Raw genomic sequence first — 21111 nt, forward strand, 5'->3', positions numbered from 1 at the left:
TTAAATGAACAGTTTTGATTTGTTCTTTTTGTTGGTTTTTTTCTCTTTCTGTTATAATATACACCATCTGTAACATGTATTCTCTGCAGAGGCCCTCCCTTTGCAAGACTAATGTCAAAGCATCGGTTCATGAGGACAAAAAAAATCGCCCCTCTGGACAAAACTTTCCTCTCTTCCTTTTCTATATTGTTGTTCACATATTATTAGTTAGCAATAGTTATCATATTGTTTTTACTGTTCCGTCAAGGAAACATTTTGTTTCTTGAGGAACAACAGGGGGGACTGTAACGATTGGAATAACGCCACCTGCTGGATACTTACTGTAGAGGAGTTCTGCCCATGAAGGGAAGGTCTTTGAGGGCAAGACCAGGAGTCAGGAAGTGACGCGGGCTAGTGGGAGGAGGAAGGAAGAGACTGGCGCTCAGTCTCGCTCTCTTTTCCTCTGGACTCTGGTGGAGAAGGGAGCTAGAAATGTGCTCTCCCTTTAATAGATAGAAATCTAGGCCTTTTTCTCTCTCTTTACCAAATTCTTATTCTCCTTAATAAATGCTTAAAAGTCTAACTCTTGCTAAAGCTTATAATTTATTGGCGACCACTCATTAGATATTTTAGACAGTTTAGCTAGAATTTTAGCCCTTAACAGTACACAGAATCATTTGAAGGCTGGAGTATTATAAACCAATCCTGTGTTCCCTGGATCTGCTATTTGCTAACTATGTGATCTCACTCCCTCTCCACTGACCTCAGTTTCCTTATCTATAAAATGAGATCAGTAGAAGAAATCTGAAAAGGGACCTAGTTGGCTCTACCAATTTATGCCACTACTTGTTTCTTCCCAATGACTTTAACCACCTTACTGGAAAACAGTCATGGTCACCATTTCCCTCAGGCTTTGTTCCCTCCATATGGCAATCTTTTCCAGTTTGGTGCTCCCCAAAATTGCTAAATTGACTTCCTTAAGTATTTTGACCAGGTATGAAAGTGATATTAAAGGCTGTGAAGCAGGTAGATTATGGGAAAAAAGAAAGTCCATGGGAATTAGGCTCATTTCAAGCCTGGCTTAATGGGTACCCAAGCATTTGTGGTTGAAAGGGAAGATGAGAGTCAGAGAGAAGCTCATCCACAATAATGTTGCAAAAGATATTAGAAAAAAGTCCTTACCTAAGTGCATCGCAGCTTTCAAGGGTCTCAGTTTTGTGTGTCTTTACAATGAGGGGCCTGGACTAGATTAGGGTTTTTTGTTGTTGGTGTTGTTTTTTGGGTTTTTTTGGCGAAGCAATGAGGGTTAAATGACTTGGCCAGGGTCACACAGCTAGTAAGTGTCAAGTGTCTGAAGCCGAATTTCAACTCAGGGAATCCTGAATCCAGGGCCAGTGCTTTATCCACTGCGCCCCCTAGCCGCCCCTAGATTGGCGGTTCTTAACATGGGATTGGCAAACCTGGCTTTAAAAATACTTTGATACATGTATTTCAACATAATCAGTTTCTTTTGCAATCCTATGTATTTTATTTTATGTCTTTAAACATATTATTCTGAGGAGGGTCCATAGGCTTCTCTAGACTCTTGAAGAGGTTCATGACCAAAACAAACAAAAATTCAGAACACTTAGACAAGGTAGTCTCTATGGATGCTTCCAGCCCAATATTCAATGATTCTATCGCTGACATTTTCTTGGTGCTTTTCACTTAGGTCTTGGACCACAGATATATAGAGAGACCATAAACATAAACAACAATCAGTTTCACCAAGCTTAAGGCTGCCCATTTTAAAATGACAGTAGGAATAGGACTGAGTACTAACTACCATAATGTGCCACCATAGATGCTACTTCATTGTACAAAAATAGCACTGGTGCAGGGAGGGAGTCCAAATCTCAATTCAGTTTGTTAACCTGAAGGGCTGTAGTACTTCCTTATTGTCTCTTCTTTCTGTTACTGTGGTTTCAGTAACAGAGAAATACCACCTCTCTTCTTGTTCCTTTATTAACATAAGGAAGTAGGTTGTTTGAGTCTTTTTTTTTGTTTTCTTTTTTGTTTTTTGTTTTTTGGTGAGGCAATTGGGGTTAAGTGACTTGCCCAGGGTCACACAGCTAGTAAGTGTCAAGTGTCTAAGGCCAGATTTGAACTCACGTCCTCATGAATCCAAGGCCTGTGCTTTATCCACCGCACCACCCAGCTGCCGCTGTTTGAGTCTTTTTGAGAATGTTTTTTGAATATTATTATTATTATATAAAAGTTTTCTCTTGGCTAGAAACAGCCTATTGGATTATTTATGGTTTTATCTTCTGCCACTACAGGTGAGGCTGAAAAAAATGATTCTAAAATTAACCAGGTTCAAAATAGAGGATGTTTTCCTATTCCAGGGTGCCAAGGGGCTCCATCAGCATAGCATCTTTATCAGCTTGTTCCCATAGTTCCTAATCAGAACTGATAGAACACAAGTTACATAGATGACTTCAGCTTTGCTAGTGAGTTTCCTTCAAATTACTTGCTACTTCTGTACAGTGGGCTTGACAATTAATTATTCATTTATTTACTCATTTTTACACCTAGGAAAATTCCTTGGTGCTCTAAAGATATATGATAGGTGAGTGTCCCTTCTGAAGTATGTCATGTCCCAGACTGGTAACATGAGAATAATGTCAATGGCAGTGTTTCTTAATTCAAGGCCTTGGGGGCCAACATGGTATAGTGGAAAGGTCATTGGATTCGAAGCCAGAAGATCTGGCTGACTCGACTACACTTACTGCTTCTGTAAACTTGGGCAATTCAATTCATTCTTCTGGGCTTCAATTTTCTCCCCTGTAGAATAAGGGGATTGGGTACATAATGTTAAGTGTTTCTTCCACTTCTAGAGGCTAGGATCTGATATAGGATTTTTTTTCGAAACCTCACACACAAAAAGAAATAACGAAGGCACCCCACCCAAGCCATCTGAAGTAAGACAACATGAGCTCATCTGGTATGAATCAATATCTTCCTTTGTCTTTTTAGGAAAAAAAAAAATATTTTGGAGACAGCATTCAGACTTAGTGAATGGCCAGGACTGATAAGTCTCACTTAACATTCTTTTTTTTTCTTTTAATTTTAATTTTAACTCACTCAACATTCTTACCATGTTGGGTAACATGAAATTCTGAGAAGGATTTATTCAGTGATACCTCCATGTTCACAAGCCAACGTCCTATCAATTCCTGCACAGAGGTCCCAGATTGTTATGAATTTCATCTTCTGGATAAGTTTTCACATTATGGCGTCAATCCAAATGCCATAATAGTAGGAGACACTCTCTTATTATTTTATCCAGATTTTTTTTTTATTGTGGTTTCACTGGCCTTGGGATTTCCCACTATGAAAACTCTCAGCCAATAATGTTCTGAAACAGTTTGGCAACTTTCTTATAACTTAAAGTCTTAAGAGTTGCTTGGGGGTCATGAATGATGCTGATGGTGGTGGTGGTGATAGTGGTGATGATAACAATTAATATTTATTTAATTACCATATATGACACTTCATTAAACAATTTATAATTATCTCCTTTGAGCCTCATAACAACCCGAGAAAGTAAATCCTCTTACTATTGCCATTTTATATGTGAGAAACCTGAGGTAAATAGAGGATAAGTGATTTGTTCAGGGTCATATTGCTAGGATGTGTCTGAGGCTGGATTTGAACTCATCTCCCTGACTCCAGGTCCAGCGCACCACTGTGCCATCTAGCTGCCTTCAGCTACACCGAGAGGATAAATGTCTTGCACAGGGTCAGATGGCCAGTATCTATCAGATGCAAGATGCCAAGGTCTGCTCTCTAATCCCTACAGTCTGTTTCCTTACCTGTTAATATACCCTTTGAATGTTCAGTCTCTACTTTAAGATTCAGAGTCTTTTCAATGAGTTGATTTTCCTCTGTCAATCTTTTGAAGTAGGTACCCTATTGTATCTAAGAGGTGAGCACCCTAAACAGTTGACAAGACTTCAATACATGGTGATTGATTTCCTGTTTCAAAAAAACACAATTTCCCCTCCTTAAAAAAAATAAATAAAATAAAACAAAACTTATAGATATAATCCCAGATCCAGAGATGAAATGAATCAAGACAAAATCTAGTCAAAACCCCTTCCCCTCAGATAAATGAACGTATAATCATCTGCATATTTCAGATACAGCAATTGATACCCAGAGTTTACATGACCTATTCAAAGGTCACATAGCTATTACCTGACAGAGTATGAACTAAAATCCATGTCTCCACTTTCTTAGCACAGTATTCCTTCTGCTACAACCAACCCAGACTTTTGGCTCCTATCTTTTGAGTCACATCATAATTAACAAAAAAATAATAATCGAGACTTCTAGAATACATAAAGTTTTTTAAGGTGGAAAAAGCACCTTACAAATATTTTTTTATCTTCATAATGACCCTGCGAAGTAGATGTTATTATTATCCTCATTTTACAGATGAGGAAACTGAGGCAGACAAAGGGTAAGTGGCTTGGCCAGGATCACCCAGCTAGTGTCTAAGTCCAAAGTTGAACTCAGGTCTTCCTGACTCCAGGCCCAGCTCTTTATCCATTGTACCACCTAGCTGCCTCAAAATTTGGGACCCGTACTTCTGTAAAAACTGTGCTGCTACCTGAGTCACGGGGTTCTTTTTCTTTTGAGTACACTTGGCTTCATATTCAGGTCTCAACTGGAGTTGTTGCTGCTCTTCCTCAAAGTCTACCAAGTCCCACTCGTACTCCAGCCGGGCTTGGCGCCGTTTCCAAAACTCCAGGAATAAGGTAACTGCAAGAAGGAGCGGGGAGAAAGTCAGAGAGACAGAGAGAGACACAAAGGGAGATGGGGGGAGGGAGGAAGGGAGGGGGAGAGAGAGAGAGAGAGAGAGAAGAGAGAACAAGGCTGTTGTTACTGCATGAATCTTCTAAATTGTTCTCACTCTGTGCACCTCACTCTGTGTCGCAAACAACTTTGAAAGACTCTGCAAGAACTCTGATCGATAAAATGACCTGCCATGATTTCAGAGGACTATTGATGAAGCATGCCACCCACCTCCCAAAAGAGAGGGGATGGATTCAAGGTACAGAACGTGATTCACATTTTGGATATGGCCAATGTGGGAACCTGTTTTGCTTGACTAAGATTATTTATTACAATATTTATTTAACATTTCAAATAGAAATGATTTTACATATATACATAAATACATATATACACCCACACTCATGCATGCATACATACATGCGTATACATATTTGTGTCTAATAAGAGCCATCTCTATGGTGGTGGGGAAGGAGACAAAGAAATCTACAGGATAATTTTATTATATATTTAAAAAGAATATCAAGTTGTCCATAATAGATTTGCATTTTCATGTACAATTATCTTATTATACATAATTATATTATGGAAATACTTGTTTTATCCCATATATTAAAAATATAATAAATTTAACATTTTAGAAATTATTATTATTATTTGCAGGGCAATGAGGGTTAAGTGACTTGCCCAGGGTCACACAGCTAATAAATGTCAAGTGTCTGAGGCCCAGATTTGAACCTCAGGTCCTCCTGAATCCAGGGCCACTGTGCCACCTAGTTTGCCCCTAAAAAAAACCATTTAAACTGGGGAGGGAGGAAAACAATATTCTGGTCAACTGAAAAATCAATTAAAGAATGAAAAAAAATAAGTCAGTGCTTCTGAGGTAATGTAAGAAGAAAAGGTCATTCTCTGTCTCTTTCTTTAACATTTGTTTATCATTTTAGTTACTTGAGGCTTCTGTTTTCAAGACTGGCACCTTTTGTTTTTCTCATTTTTTTCACATGAGAGCTCAATGACCCCTAGGCAAGACTCCCTCCACTTCTGTAGGTATCTCTCAAAGACTGTAAGTTATAGAAAAGGTAACGGCATTTCCTAGAGCACATGGAATCAATGTCCAGTCCCAGCTTCTGCCTTTAGACTGGAAAAAGAGCAAAACACACCAAGGCTTTTGAAAGACTTATTGCTTTTGACATCCCTATGTCCTGAGGTTGGCAGGAGCAAAGCTGACGTGCACAGCTACTGTTTCAAATGATAATAACTCCTGGGGGCCTCGAATAGTGGCTGAAGTACTGGGCTTTGTGGTGGTTCAAGTCTCCCCTACTGACACTTCTTGAAACCCTGATGAGTCAAATGACCCTCTGTGTGTTTCAGGCATCTCCCTAAGACTTATCTACTAAGGAAGAAAGGGGGTTATCTCTCCAAATATTTGACAGGCTATTGCAGAAATTCACCCTAAGTGAAAATACTAGCTCTTTTCTTGTATTTCTAGTCAATTTTGCACATGCTGACCAAAATCACCGAATTCTGCCGGAGAATTTACTAGCTGGGAGACCGTAGGCAATCACTTAACCTAACTGGGCCATGAGGAGGTGCGACAAGATGATCCGAGTTTCCTTCTACAATCTAGATTCTTGGACATTATGTCATTTCAATTCTATGGCCTGGTTCCTCGTTTGTATAATAAGCAGGTCAGCTAGCTTTTGAAGCACTTAGGTAACACAGTGGATAAGATCTCTGGGCCTGGACCCAGACATTCTGAGCTCACATTTGACCTCAGACACTAGTTTGTAAGCCACACAAGTCACATTAACCCTCTGTTTGCTTCAGTTTCCTCAATTATAAAATGGGGAGACACCAATAACAATTACCTACTCAGGGTTCTTGTGAAGATAAAAGAGACATTTGGGACAGCTAGGTAGCTCAGTGGATAAAGCACCTGCCCTGGATTCAGGAGTACCTGAGTTCAAATCCAGCCTCAGACACTTGACACTTACTAGCTGTGTGACCCTGGGCAAACTCACTTAAACCTCATTGCCCTGCCCCCCCCAAATTATATTAAATTTAAAAAGATATTGTAAAATGCTTAGCACAAGTGCCAGGCACATAGTACCTATTAAATAAATGATGAATTCTTTCTTTCCTTCCCTCCCTTCCTTCTTTCCCTCCCCCCCTAACACTCGCCCTTCCTTCCTTCTCTCTGAGGTCCTTTTAGCTCTAGATCTGTTGACCCAATGATCCTCTATCCCTTCACTGCTCTTTTCCTAGAGAAATCACTTCACCTAATCTGTAAAAATGAATGCTGAGCTAAGTCGGCCTCTGGCGTCCTTTCTAAACCTATGAACAAAGGTGGGATGGGAACTTAGTTTTAGGTCTTCCGAATCTAAAGTCCTGGTACACTCTATACTACCTACCTCATGCAGTTTCTCTAGAGTTTACAACAAAAATATGATGTGAAATAGTAAGAATTTTTTTTTTTTAGTGAGGTAATTAGGGGTTAAGTGACTTGCCCAGGGTCACACAGCTAAATAAGTGTTAAGTGTCTGAGGCCGGATTTGAACTCAGGTATACCTGACTCCAGGGGCCAGTGGCTCTATCCACTGCACCACCTAGCTGCCCAATGTGAAATACTGAGTTGTCATTTTCCTTTAGCCATAGGATTTATTCTTAACGATCCAGGCACTTGCCCTACTTTACCACCTCACCCCCAAATTCACTGAGACTGCGTCTCCTTATCTCCCAAGAAAAGCAATGTGCCTTCTCAAGGAGGGTCATTTTAGAAACAGCTCTTGAAAACCATTTAGTACAATCAATATATACTGTTAACTTCATCACAAAGGGGTGGTCATCTAAGTAATTTGGAGGGGTGGGACTGGGCAGAAGAGTTTTGGTAAGAACCTTGGGTGGGGTTTGACCCCGAATGGTAGAGTTTGAAAGTCCATGCCCCTTGGCAAGCATTCGAAATGGTTATGGATGTCTCCAGAGTTTGCAGCCTTGGAACAATTCCAGAATTACCTCTAAAGGTATTATACTATTGGGATGTGGGCTTTTAGAGGTGAATAAAGGCTTCTTCTGCCATCTTGGGCTCGGTTTTTTTTTTTCCTGGTTCTCATCACTAATGAAGCATCTTCAAGATACTTTTATATTTTCATGAGGTTCTTGGGCCCTGATGTCAGACTAAGGGAGTATGAAAAATATGGGGCTAAGACCCGGAGTGACATTGAGCAAGTGAGGTAATTAAGCCCTTTGTGGTTTTGTTTCCTGGGATGCAAAGTGACATATTAACACTATTGGGCAACTTGTATAAAACATGAAACATTATGTGTGGAATAGAGATGAATTTGATTCAAACCCAAACGAATTCTGGTTTCCTGTAAGTTAAGAAACAACTTCCTGTAACAAGGCAGACTTTGTAACTCAAAGGAAGATAGCTTCCAAAAGACAAAGCCACTCTTTATTTGTGTAATCTGGTCCTGTCTTTTTCCCTGCCACATATGGAGCACTTTAGAGCCACATTGAACTTTAAATATAGTACCTCATTTGAGTTAGGGCCTACAAATATACCATTTTATAGATGAAGGTGTTGGAAGTTAAGTGAATGGGCCAAGGCCATGTAAGCAGCAAGTGGCAACGCTGGGTTCAAATCCAGACTCCTGGCTCTCAAATTAAATATTCTTTCCATACTATACATCCTACTGAATGTCCATAGCCAAGATATCCCCCCCACCCCAGAAACTGATTCTTTTTTTTCTTTTATTTTTTTGGGGGAGACAATGAGAATTAAGTGACTTGCCCAGGGTCACACAGCTAGTAAGTGTCAAGTGTCTGAGGCCAGATTTGAACTCAGGTCCTCCTAAATCCAGGACCAGTGCTTTATCTACTGTGCCACCTAGCTGCCCCAAAACTGATTATTTTCAATACACCATTGGTTCAAAAGTCTAAGACTGAAATGGAGGTCAGTGGAAAACTATACTAATTCCCTCATTTTACAGATAAGGAAATTGAGGCCCAGGGAAATAAAGTAACTTATCCAAGGTCACACACAAGTAGTTCCCTTACTCCAGAGTCTGAGCTCTTTCCCCGGAATCATGCTTTTGTGAATGACTTCAGTTTTTAAAGAAATGCCCACCAAAAGGAGATCCCAGCCCCTGTGGTCTCTTAAGAACCTACAGACATGCCCTAGTTATCCTTTCAGACACCTAGCAAAATACCCTTTGTAATATCTTGGATATAATAAACAATGGAAGCACGGAATGTTTGCATAGCAATTATAAGTCTTCTAAGGGCAGAAGCCAGGACTAATCTCTCTCTCATTGATAAACACAATGTATATGATAAGCAGAATTTCCAAGTAGCAAATGAAAGATGTATAAAAATTTCAGGTGCAAATCAATTCACGGCTACACATTGACAATCCCTGAAAGAACCACCTGGTGGCAGCATTTGTCCAAAGCACTTCTCCCAGTTCTCCATTTGGCATGCCAATGTTGGTTTCCAGTTTTCGGATGGGAGTCATTTTTAATTGATGAAAAATATGAAATTACATTAACTGAGAGGTAGAAACTTGCTTTACCAGCAAGAAATTATTTTTAAAACAGTATCTTTTTTGAAAACATCTACTAGGGTATGAGGGGGAGGGTGATAATTTGTGTCACTGGAGCAAGAATTCAAACAGATCAATTTTGTAGATCGTTTGAAGTATTAAAAGAAAATTTTATCTTCATAAAAGAGCCATTGAGATTACAGGATCATCCATGTAGATCTACAAAGAGCCTTCTAAGATTATCATTCAACCCTCTCATTTTATAGACAAGGAAGCAGAGGCCAGAGAAGGTTGAGTGCTTATCCAAGGTCATACAGGAATTAGTGGAACATTTGGGACCTTGCTCCAGGTCTCCTGAAGCCCATTCCAGTGGTCTCCTCTCCATGCTATGACCCTCCCTTGATGCAACAGAAGAAAGAGTAGGATTCAGGGGACAGGTCAACAATATTTGCCTTCCTACTCTGGATTCACTAGAGCATGGTTATCGCGAATGTAATGCTAAATTTAAGCATCAAGAACTGCCTTAGGGGGCAGCTAGGTGACACAGTGGATAAAATACTGACCCTGGATTCAGGACGACCTGAGTTCAAATCCAGCCTCAGACACTTGACACTTACTAGCTCTGTGAACCTGGGCACTTAACCCTTATTGCCCAGAAGTAGGAAAAAAAAAAAAAAAAGAACTGCCTTAGACAATTAATAGCTCGGAGACCCTTGACCAGGCACTTCACCACTTTGGTCCTCAGTTTCTTCATATATAAAAGTGAAAGGGTCAACACCCTATGTTCTCTTCCAGCCCTTAACTATGAAAAAGTAAGAGATGACCTTAAGGTCCCTTCCAACTATAGATTTATGATCCTAAGAATGATATATCCTGAAAAATCCAAAAGTAGGTCTAGGTGGCCAATTATGTGCAGATCTAATTTTATTGACCCAACAAACCTGGGATAATCTTCTTTTTGAGGTAGTATGGAATTCATTAGTTTCAACCTCCCCTGCATCTTTAACCTTACTCCACACATCCTCTGTGCCAGCCCTTACACTCAACAGTGCAGGGTAGGCTTATCCTTTTAAGACTAGAACAGCCAGGTTGTACATAGAGGTCAGCCAGCTATTCCACTTCTCATTACAGCATGTGGCTTACAACTCTTTTTCTATGGCTGGAAAAAATACATGGCTTGGGGAATGATGAGAAGTCTCTCTGAGCTTAGCAAGGCCAGTCCCTAAAAAAAGACAAACTATTGAAAAGCCTGTACTCAAAAAATAAAGAGAGAGAGAGAGAGAGAGAGAGAGAGAGAGAGGGAGGGAGGGAGGCGGGACAGGGAGGGAGGGAGGGAGGGAGGGAGGGAGGGAAGGAAGGAAGGAAGGAAGGAAGGAAGGATGAAGGAAGGAAGGGAAGGGAAGAAGGAAGGAAGGAAGGAAGGAAGGAAGGAAGGAAGGAAGGAAGGAAGAGGAAGGAAGGAAGAGAAGGAAGGAAAGAAGGAAAGAAGGAAGAAGGAAAGAAGGAAAGAAAGAGAAAGAGAGAGAGAGAGAGCGAGAGGAGGAGAGAAAAAAGAAAAAGCCTGTACCTCAAAGAGTTTGAAGCATCATATGTAGGACCCATAAGAATAGCTGTTCACCTGTGGGGCATTTCTATGTCACAATGAGGCATCAGAATAATTTAGTAATGTGACATTAAGATGATGATGATGATGATTTGTTTTGTTTTTCATTTGTTTTTGAATGGTTTGATTGGGGATTTATTTAATTGAAGAAGGGAATTCCCAATGAAAAAATTCCCTTCACCATTGTACATTGGCATCTGTTCTGCAACTAAAAGTCTTCTAGAGTAACCTGTGTTTGGAGGTAGGATCCGAACTAAGATCTTCCCAACTCAGACCACTATCTACTATGTCTTGCTGCTTCTTATTTTTATTACTACAATTTTTAAAATCAGCTTTGTTTTGCTTAAAGAATCATATTGGCAGAGAAAAAAATTAAATCCATAATATTTTGGAAGGACTTTCATTTCAAATCATAGAAATTCAGGGATAGAAGAGATTTTTGAGGACATGCAGTTCCAACATTTGACTTAATGCATGAATTCCAATGGTAATATCACTGAAGTGACAATGATTGAAAGAGCCCACCACATTATGAGCCAATGAATCAAATGTTACAAAGGTTGAATTGTTTAGGACATTTTTTGTTATGATGAGCCCCAAACCTGCCTTCCTATGGCTTATATTTCTTGGCCTACTTCTGTTCTCCATGACCCACAAGACCCTGCAAATTAGATTATGAAGCTTCAAAAGTGAACTCATGGGAGGGGGGGAGAAGGAAAAATAGATATTTATGCAAATAGGCCTAAGTGAAAAGTTTTTTCAATTACTGCTGCTCTAATTCAACTCCAACAAGATTCTATTACGTACCTATGGACACAGGAGGTTTTGTCCAATAGAAAAGAGGCACAATTCTGGAGTCAGAAGCCCTGGGATTATCTGTCTCAGACATTTCAAGATGAACGATGCTGGGCAAATAATTTAGCATCCCTAGACCTCGTTTCCTGATTTGTAAAATCAGGGAATAACACTCTGAAACGTCCTTTCCAGCTCTTTACCCTATGATCTGATAAACAGCTATGTACAACATACTTTACTAGATTCGGGGATTAAAAAAGTAAAGACAAAAAGAAAAAGGGGCCCCTGGTCTTATGCAGTTTGCAAAGTACTTCATAAAGGCTCAAAAGACACCTTTCATTTCAGCTATGAAGAACATTTTGGCTATGAAGAGGTCTCTGGACAGCCAAGTGGAGAAAGATGGTAATGCCATGTTTTTCCTGTTTTGTTTTGTCTTCTCAGGCAATGGCAGTTAAGAGACTTGTCCAGTGTCATACAGCTAATGTCACGTGTATGAGGTCAGATTTGAAACTCAGGTCCTCCTGAATCCAGGGCCAGCTGCTTTATCCACTGCACCACCCTAGCTGCCCCTGGTAATGAGATGATTTAGAAGGTGGTCTCCATGCAGAGATAGGGAGACAGGACTGGAATTATGATTTCATTGGTGTAGTAAGCTCCCGGGAGGAGGGAGGAACTACTGCATCTATCAATGTATGTTGTCACCTTCCTTCTGAAAACTTAGAATCTTAGCGAGTTGCTTGTCCAGGGTCACAGTGCTAATGAGCCAGAGGAAGATCCGGAACCCAGATCTTCTTAGCTCTGATCTCCCTAGCTAATACCCTCTCATATTTGTGCAGAGATACTCACCCCAAATTCCCATGAAAATTGCAAAAAATAGGGTGGCGACATTATCAAACAAGTGGGATACTGCAAAGGGAGAAAACAGAGAAGATTAATTAATCACCAGTTGCCACCCCCCACCCAATATACTTCTGGATCTTTCCTGCCCAATGTAAAGAAGAATACAGACCCTTGAGGACTCACACGTGGTATTCAATTTCCAATAATCGCATTTCACATCACAAAGAGGGCACATGATGATCTCTCCTCCAATGGACTCATTGCAGATTTCTATGCTGCAAGGGACGAAAAGGCATGGAGATGAGAGATGAAATAGTACATATGAGGAATGGCAAGGAGCCCAGTTTGGTTGGAATATAAAATGCCTGAAGGACAATAACATGTAATAAGCCTAGGAAGATAGACCAGAGACAGATTATGAAGGACTTTTGACACCCAACAGAAGAATATAGAAATAAAAGGGAGCCATTGGGGTTTATTGAATAGGGGAGTGGCACGATCAAATCTGTATTTTAGGAAAATCACTTTTGCAGCTGGATGGAGGTAGATTGGAAAGGAGGGAGATGTGAGGCAAGATATTCTCTCTAGGGACAGCTAGGTGGTGCAGTGGATAAAGCACTGGCCCTGGATTCAGGAGGACCTGAGTTCAAATCTGACCTCAGACACTTGACACTTACTAGCTGTGTGACCCTGGGCAAGTCACTTAACCCTCATTGCCCTGCAAAAAAAAAAAAAGAAAGAAAGAAAAAAGAAAGAAAAAAACATATTCTCTCTAAAAGACGTGGGCTTTTTCTGAAGGAAATTATGACTCACTCCCATAGAAATCCTGACTCTGCTACCACAAAAAATATATGATGCCAAATCTTTGTAAAGATGCAAATTAAATTCAATGAACAATCAAACCTTTGTCATGTTTTGGTACAGGGGAGTGATCCTTACCTGCTCATGTTGCCAGTCATCGTAATCAAACCATATAAAAAACAGATGAGGCCAACAACGGCTGCAAAGAACAGCATCTCAGTATAGAATCCCAGCCAGGCAAAATAGATGCCAATTCTCTCTCCATAATATCGCCTGTGGAAAAGAGGTGAAGATGGGTTCAGAGACAGACTGGCTTCCCAGGATAGACTCCAAATGGGGTTTTGCATTGGGTGAAACAGGGCCCAAAAGCATCATACAGTGGTTAGTGGAAAGAGGCCTGCATTTGGAGTCAAGGGACACGGGCTTCAATCTAGACTCTGATGGTTATTACCTTTGTGATCTTGGGGAAAGCATATATAAACTACTCTGGACTGCATTTTCCTTCTCTGGGAAATAAACTAGACTGAACTACATGACCTCAATGATTCTAACCAGATCGAAATCTCTGATCCTGTGGAGTTTCAACTCTGAATAACAAAGCTTCAAAAATGCTTTGAAGGTTCAGGTTGGTGGGTTTGCTTTTTTTTTTTTCTTCTCAAATGCAAATCAGATATATCTCTACCTTCTTGGAGCTAAGAGGGACCATAGTGATAGCTTAATTCAATTCTCTCATTTAATATAAACAGATAGATAGAGATATGTTTAGTGTTTATATCATGAACAACTAGGTGGCACAGTGGAGAGTGCTGGGACTGAAATCAGGAAGACTCATTTTCCTAAGACAATTTCCCAGGCAACTTATAATAACAACAACAACAAAATTAAAAACAGAGAGGGAAAAGGCAGTTACCTAAGCTAGTCAAACATATAAAATTCAGACAGTGTAGAGAGTGTTCTCCCCACATAGTGCCTCACTTCCAAAAAGAAGAGAGGGAGGAATAAGAGACAAACTTGTTTGTTTGTTTCCCAATTAGCTCAATGCAACTTAGCCAAGGTCACATACATAGCTAGTCTAACAGAGCTAGATTGATAAACCATGTTCCTTGGCTTCCAGCCCATTACTATCCGCCCCCTACCCCCCAGCACATATCAAGCTGCTTTGCCATCCCTTTACTCTTATCCAAAGAGATTCCCTTCTGTTATAGGGGAATTTTCACAAATGAGTCTGTTACGAGACATTTCATTGATAGTTTGCAGAACTGTTTCCCAACCTATCTCTATGATGCAGTGAGTAACTGCTTCTGAAAACAGAAGGAGCTTTTCTGTAGACATTTCCACTATTCCCCAAGTTTGGTTGTGCAGGCTTCTGTTTGGAGCAAGAACTGGCTCCCAATTCTTGTTTGGAATTTTAGGACTGTCACCAGTTTGGAGTGGAAGGCATATGGATTGGGATAAAGTCGACTTCTCATAGGTGGGAAACATTGCATTCCATTAGGTCAGTTGATGTGTTGGTTTGTTTCACTGGTCTACTTTTTAATCTTCTTTATTCTTTGTCATAGGGGATGGCTCTGGGAAGGGATACACACACACACACACACACACACACACACACACACATATTTTTTGTGGGGGGGTGGGCAATGAGGGTTAAGTGACTTGCCCAGGGTCAAACAGCTAGTAAGTGTCAAGTGTCTGAGGCCGGATTTGAACTTGGGTACTTCTGAATCCAGGGCCAGTGCTTAATCCTGGGAAGGGATATATTTTGATATTAAAACAAAATATCAATAAAATATTTAGATGCCATGAGAAAAAAGTAATCACTTAATTTTCAAGCTAATCTGACACTGTTCTGTCAAAAAAATCCATGATTAACCACTGTCTTTTTAGAAGGTTAGGCAGATAGGGCTTAGAGAAGGCTATTGGCTGGTTCCACAAGATTCTTATATGTAGAGAATTTACATTTGTTGTTGCTGTTGGTAGTGCACTAGATAGAGTGTCAGGCCTGGAGTTAGGAAGACTCATCAAATGTGGCTTCTGACATTTATTATCTGCGTAACCCTGGGAAAGTCACTTTACCCTGTTTGCCTCAGTTCCTTATGCGCAAAATGAACCAGAGAAGGAAATGGCAAACCACTTCAGCATCTTTGCCAAGAAAACACCAAATAGGGTCATGAAGAGTTGGAAATGACTAAAAAGTGACTGAACCACAACAACAAATGGTAAATAGCTTCATGGAGGAGCTTTCACTGACAAAGTGTTCCTTCAATACAATTTTTCCTAGAACTTCTCTTCCCAATGGCATTTCAAAAAGAAAAAAAAAAAAAACAACACCCAGACGAAGTTAGAAGAAAAAGACAATAAGAGTTTTTCATTTTGAGGGATAATCAAGCTCAGGGAATTAAGAAGCTTAAGTTTAGAGAAGAAAACCACCAACAGGTTGATGATTATGGGAAATGACAGATTCATTCCTCCTGACAGCTGAAATCCACCAGGGCCAATTGGCCAGGGCCCAAATGATAGAAAACATATTTGCTAATGCCGTATCTGGGGACTAAGGCCCTGTGCAGTAGGCAGCACTTCTGAAGGATGGAAGATCAACACTGGGCTTTTCCTGGGGAGCTGTTATCATAATTTTGTATCTATTAAGCCTCTTCTCTCTGATTTTTCTCTCCTCAAACACAGTAAGAATAATAATCCTTTCACAAACACATGTTAAACCTGCCCATAGAGAGGAAGATCAATGAATCTCAAATATTATCTGGTATTTCACCTTGAATGAACCAGACAAACAAATTTAAAATATATGCTTAGGGAAAATTTCAATAGAAATACTAATAAACAGTATAACATAGGGGCAGCTAGGCAGTACAGTGGATAAAGCATGGGTCCTGGATTCAGGAGGACCTGAGCTCAAATCCAGCCTCAGACACTTGACACTTACTAGCTGTGTGACCCTGGGCAAGTCATTTAACCCTCATTGCCCCCCCCCCACACACACACACAAAAAGTATAACATGAGCTATTTCTCCTTCCTATATTCTGATACGGTCACCACATGTTTACAGTCAGTCAGTCTGTCAATAAGCACTTTTTTTTTTTTTTTTAGTGAGGCAATTGGGGTTAAGTGACTTGCCCAGGGTCACACAGCTAGTAAGTGTTAAGTGTCTGAGACCGGATTTGAACTCAGGTACTCCTGACTCCAGGGCCAGTGCTTTATCCACTGCGCCACCTAGCCGCCCCAATAAGCACTTTTTAAAATACTTTCTATCTCAAGGCATTTGCTAAGTATTGGTTGTACAAAGAAAGACATAAAATAGTCTCAGCATTCAAAGAACTCAATCGAATTAATCCAACCATACATAGTGTAAAGCTATAGAGATAATCATTGAAAGGAAGGCATTAGCACAGAGGAGGATCAAGAAAGGCTTCTTGGGGAAGGCAGGATTTTAACTGGGACCTAAAGGAAGCCAGGGAAATAATGAGAGGACAGAGATAGGATTCCAGCCATTGAGGACAGCTCCTTTATAAAGGGCAGATTTCTTTCTTTTTTTTTTTAAACAGGACAATGAGGTTAAGTGACTTGCCCAGGGTCCCACAGCTACTAAGTGTCAAGTGACTGAGGCCAGATTTGAAGTCAGGAACTCCTGAATCCAGGGCTGGTGCTTTATCCACTGCGCCACCTAGCTGCCCCAAAAGGCAGATTTCTAATAGTTCAAGATGTGATTTTACTGAAATTAGAAATCCCTCCCCTGCTGGAAATGGCAAAATAAACCACACCTTAGCAGATGTTTTTTAAGAGATAGTATGGGGGCAGCTAGGTGGCGCAGTGGATAGAGCACCAGCCCTGGAGTCAGGGGTACCTGAGTTCAAATCCAGCCTCAGACACTTAACACTTATTAGCTGTGTGACCCTGGGCAAGTCACTTAACCCCAATTGCCTCGCTTAACAAAAAAAAAAGAGAGAGATAGTATGCACAAGACCTGTGGTCTCTTCAGTATACTCCATACTCATTTAATTTCAATATTAGGCAACTGTTTCCACAAGATAACAGTAACTCTTTTTTTTCTTTTTTTTTTTTGTCAAGGCAATTGGGGTTAAGTGACTTGTCCAGAGTCACACAGCTAGTAAGTGTTAAGTATCTGAGGCAGGATTTGAACTCAGGTCCTCCTGACTTCAGGGCCAATGTTCTATCTGCTGTGTCACTTAGCTGCCCCAACAGTAACTCATTTTAGGAGATGAATCTTAGGAGAATAGTAACTCATCTTAGGAGATGAGTCTTAGGAGATAAATCCAAAGGTCTTGCTGGAGACAGGTCAAGTGAATTGTGCAGTTATACAGCTAGTATCAGAGCTGTGATTTGAACTCAGACTATGCCCACTATAGCATACACTGCCTTACTATAACTTTGAAGGTTACTGTACCTCTCCTTGCCCAAGGCAGTCATCTTGGTGGCCAAACTTTTAGCTAGTGATGTTTAATAAATGTTAAACAATGAAAAAAGCTTTTGCATGACTACACGTGGGTCAAATTACTTGCCTTCTCAATGCATAAGGGGGAAGGGAGGGAAGGAGAGACTCTGGAACTCAACATTTGAAAAAGGAATATTCAAATTTGTTTTTACATGTGACTGGGGGAAAAATAAAATATTAAATTAAAAGAAAATAAGTAAATAAATGAAATGAATAAAGTGGCTATCTAATTGAATTGGTGTGACCTTCTAAAAACCCAACATCAGTTTTTGCAGATGTTAACATAACAGGCCTAGTTGCAGACACTTAATTAGTCAACAAGTTAGGGCTTGTTTTTCTTCAAGAATGACCCCAGGAGAAGCCAAACAACCAGCAGGTGGCAGCCACGATGAAACCAGAAGATGAAGAATGAGGGTATCCAATACAATGTGATACAATCCTAGACCAAGAGCTGGTAGGAGCCTTGGAAGTCATCTAGTGATTCAACTGAAATATAACACACTTGAGCGTAGGGATTGGTTCTGGGGCTTGGTTTTTTTTTTTTTTTCTTTTTTTCACAGACCCAGAATTTCGCAATTGCCTGATACATGGTAAGTGCTTAATCCAAGACGGCTGACTTGGTAACTTGCCCAAGGACATACACAGGTAGTGGTGTCAGAGGCAGGATTTGAAATCAGGGCCTCTCAGGGGCAGCTAGGTGGCACAGTAGATAAAGTACCGGCCCTGGATTCATGAGGACCTGAGTTCAAATTTGACCTCAGACACTTGACACTTGCTAGCTGTGTGACTTACTAGCAAGTCATTTAACTCTCACTAGCCCACAAAAAGAAAGGAACAAAGAAAGAAATCAGGGCCTCTGATTCCAGCAGTGGTGCTCTTTCTTCTATAACTGTAAGGCAGCTAGATGGTGCAGTGGATAGAGCACCGGCTCTGGATTCAGGAGGACCTGAGTTCAAATCCAGCATCAGTCATTTGTCACTTACTAGCTGTGTGATCCTGGGTAAGTCACTTCACCTCAATTGCCTCACCCCCCCCCCAAAAAGCTACTTTCTTGTATAACTGTAAAAAAGAAATAAAGAAATGGTTCTAACCCAGCAATGTCAAGTAAAAAGAGAAGCCCTGGTGACATTTCATTCCCACTGATGCTCATGAAAGTAACTCACCTGATCAGATCTAAAGGTTGCTCCTTGTAAAACCTCAAGAAGCGAGCCCATTCAGTATAGAGGGTATACCTCTCATTGCCGCTGTTTTGATCCTTTGCTTTCTTCCAATATTGGCACTATATGGGAGTCATTAACATGACAGAAAGAAGACAAAGCAGAAGGTACCATTAAGTGACAGTATCTCCCAGTTACCATAGTGTGATGCCTGGGGAAAGAGGTGGGGTGGGGTGCAGGCCATGTTAGCTCCAACACTTCCTACTTGATAGTATACTAACCCATTCATTGAAAATGAATTCCTTGCCAAAGAGGAAGTCAGAAATGGCACATGATGAAAGTCAATTCCCTCTCTTTTGGCCCCCTGTGGAGCATAGCTTTGGTGTCAATTACATCATTTCTGACACCTAGAATACCCTCCCCTTTCTATCTACAGCTGAAGTAGCTAAGTAGAACAGTGAATAGAGCACTGGGCCTGGAGTCAGGAAGCTCTGAGTTCCCACACAGCCTCAGACACTTACTAGCTGTGTGACACTGAATAAGTCACTTAATCTCTGTTCATCACAGTTTGCTCAGATGTAAAATAAGGATAATAATAGTATGGCTGAGCAAAATGCATGGACACACAGATCACGTCTAACAGTATTTGCCTCTACTACCTTCCTAAATTCAAGAGTCTTGAAAGCAGGAAAACAGGCATACCTCTTTTCTCTTGACCAAAGTGCCAATAATGTAACAGTATTTCCACAGTTTCCACAACAGAAATGGAATTTGGCTGTAGAAAACTGGCAACAAAGTGGATATATCCATTTCCAGGCAGCACATTTATGGAAGGACATTAACAGAGGAGAATGTCTCCACAGGGGAATTGGCTTAAGGAATTGCAGACATTCAGCCTCCGAGAGAAGACTTGACCATAGCTGTCTTTGAAGGATGTGAAGGCTGCCATTTGGAAGAGGGAGATTTAGAATACTGGACCTCTGAGGAGAAAAAAACTCCTAACAGTATGGTTAGCAATTGCAAAGAGGGAGATTTTAGCTCAATATACAGGAGAAGTTCTTAACCATTCGAGTTGTTTAGAGTCACAACGGGCTGTCTCAAAGTGTAGGGAAGTGTCCTAAAAGATGCTCCAGAACATTGCATCCATGAGGCATTCTGAAGAAGGGATTCCTGTTTGGATATAACTTCATCTAAATGGATGCCCATTGAAGACATCCTGTGGTTGCCCAAGGGCTGACTCATCCAGCTCAGGCATGTTCCAAGGCATTACTGTCAACGGGGAATTCCTTTGTTGCTCTTGGTCCACAGCCAAATCTGAGGAGTAGCTTCTCTTTGCTCTGATACTAAGAAACACCTCGAATCACTTCCCCCATGCTATGAATCACCATTCACATCAGAAAAATCTGCCAGAATTGCACAGGAGACACTGGCTTTCCCCATTTATATGGTTTTTCCTATATTTAAATGAAACTATGGTAAATATCTCATAGAATATCTATGATAAGAATGGGCTGATTGCTTCAATAACTCTTAAAATAGGTCAGCTTTACTACCTATGAACATATTAATCTCCTCTCCATTTGTAAATAAGGGTGGAGAGGCAGCTACCCACATTTCCATGGTATTTTCTTCTTCCCACAAACTTTCATATGATGTCTCTTATAAAGGAAAAGCACCACCATAGGCCCTTTAAAAATTAAGGAAGGTGGGGGCACCAGCCCTGGATTCAGGAGGACCTGAGTTCAAATCCAGCCTCAGACACTTGATACTTACTAGCTGTGTGACCCTGGGCAAGTCACTTAACCCTCATTGCCCCACAAAAAAATAAAAAAGAAGAAGAAGAAAAAAAAGGGGGAACATTCTATCCTTGTTTTCATATCTTAGGAAAGCAGGGACACCTTTTTTTGGTCTCCTCAAGTCCTGTGGAAGTTTGCTCAAGCCCAAGGGCCTCTGATCAGAATATGTTTTTAAATGAATAAATTAAAATATACAGGATTACAAAAGAAAGAAATTATATGAAGTGTAGTAATTTTTTCAAAAAAAGTCAGACTCCAAGAACCCCCCCTCTAAAAGTAACAGGAAAAAAAG

The 21111-nt window shown here is 40.5% G+C and overlaps 1 protein-coding gene across 1 annotated transcript in view; it reads right to left on the minus strand.

Annotated features, from left to right (window-relative positions):
- The window catches only part of ANO5 (anoctamin 5), a 157074-nt gene that overhangs the window by 32227 nt on the left and 103736 nt on the right, over nt 1-21111 (minus strand). The window contains exons 10-14 of the mRNA XM_043970893.1: nt 19030-19145; nt 13536-13670; nt 12762-12871; nt 12603-12662; nt 4634-4785 (exon numbers count right to left, since the gene is read on the minus strand). Coding sequence (XP_043826828.1) covers nt 4634-4785; nt 12603-12662; nt 12762-12871; nt 13536-13670; nt 19030-19145 — 573 coding nt within the window. The remainder of the gene's footprint in view (nt 1-4633; nt 4786-12602; nt 12663-12761; nt 12872-13535; nt 13671-19029; nt 19146-21111) is intronic.

Source organism: Dromiciops gliroides, chromosome 6, assembly GCF_019393635.1.
Source record: "Dromiciops gliroides isolate mDroGli1 chromosome 6, mDroGli1.pri, whole genome shotgun sequence".
Taxonomy (NCBI): Eukaryota; Metazoa; Chordata; class Mammalia; order Microbiotheria; family Microbiotheriidae; genus Dromiciops; species Dromiciops gliroides.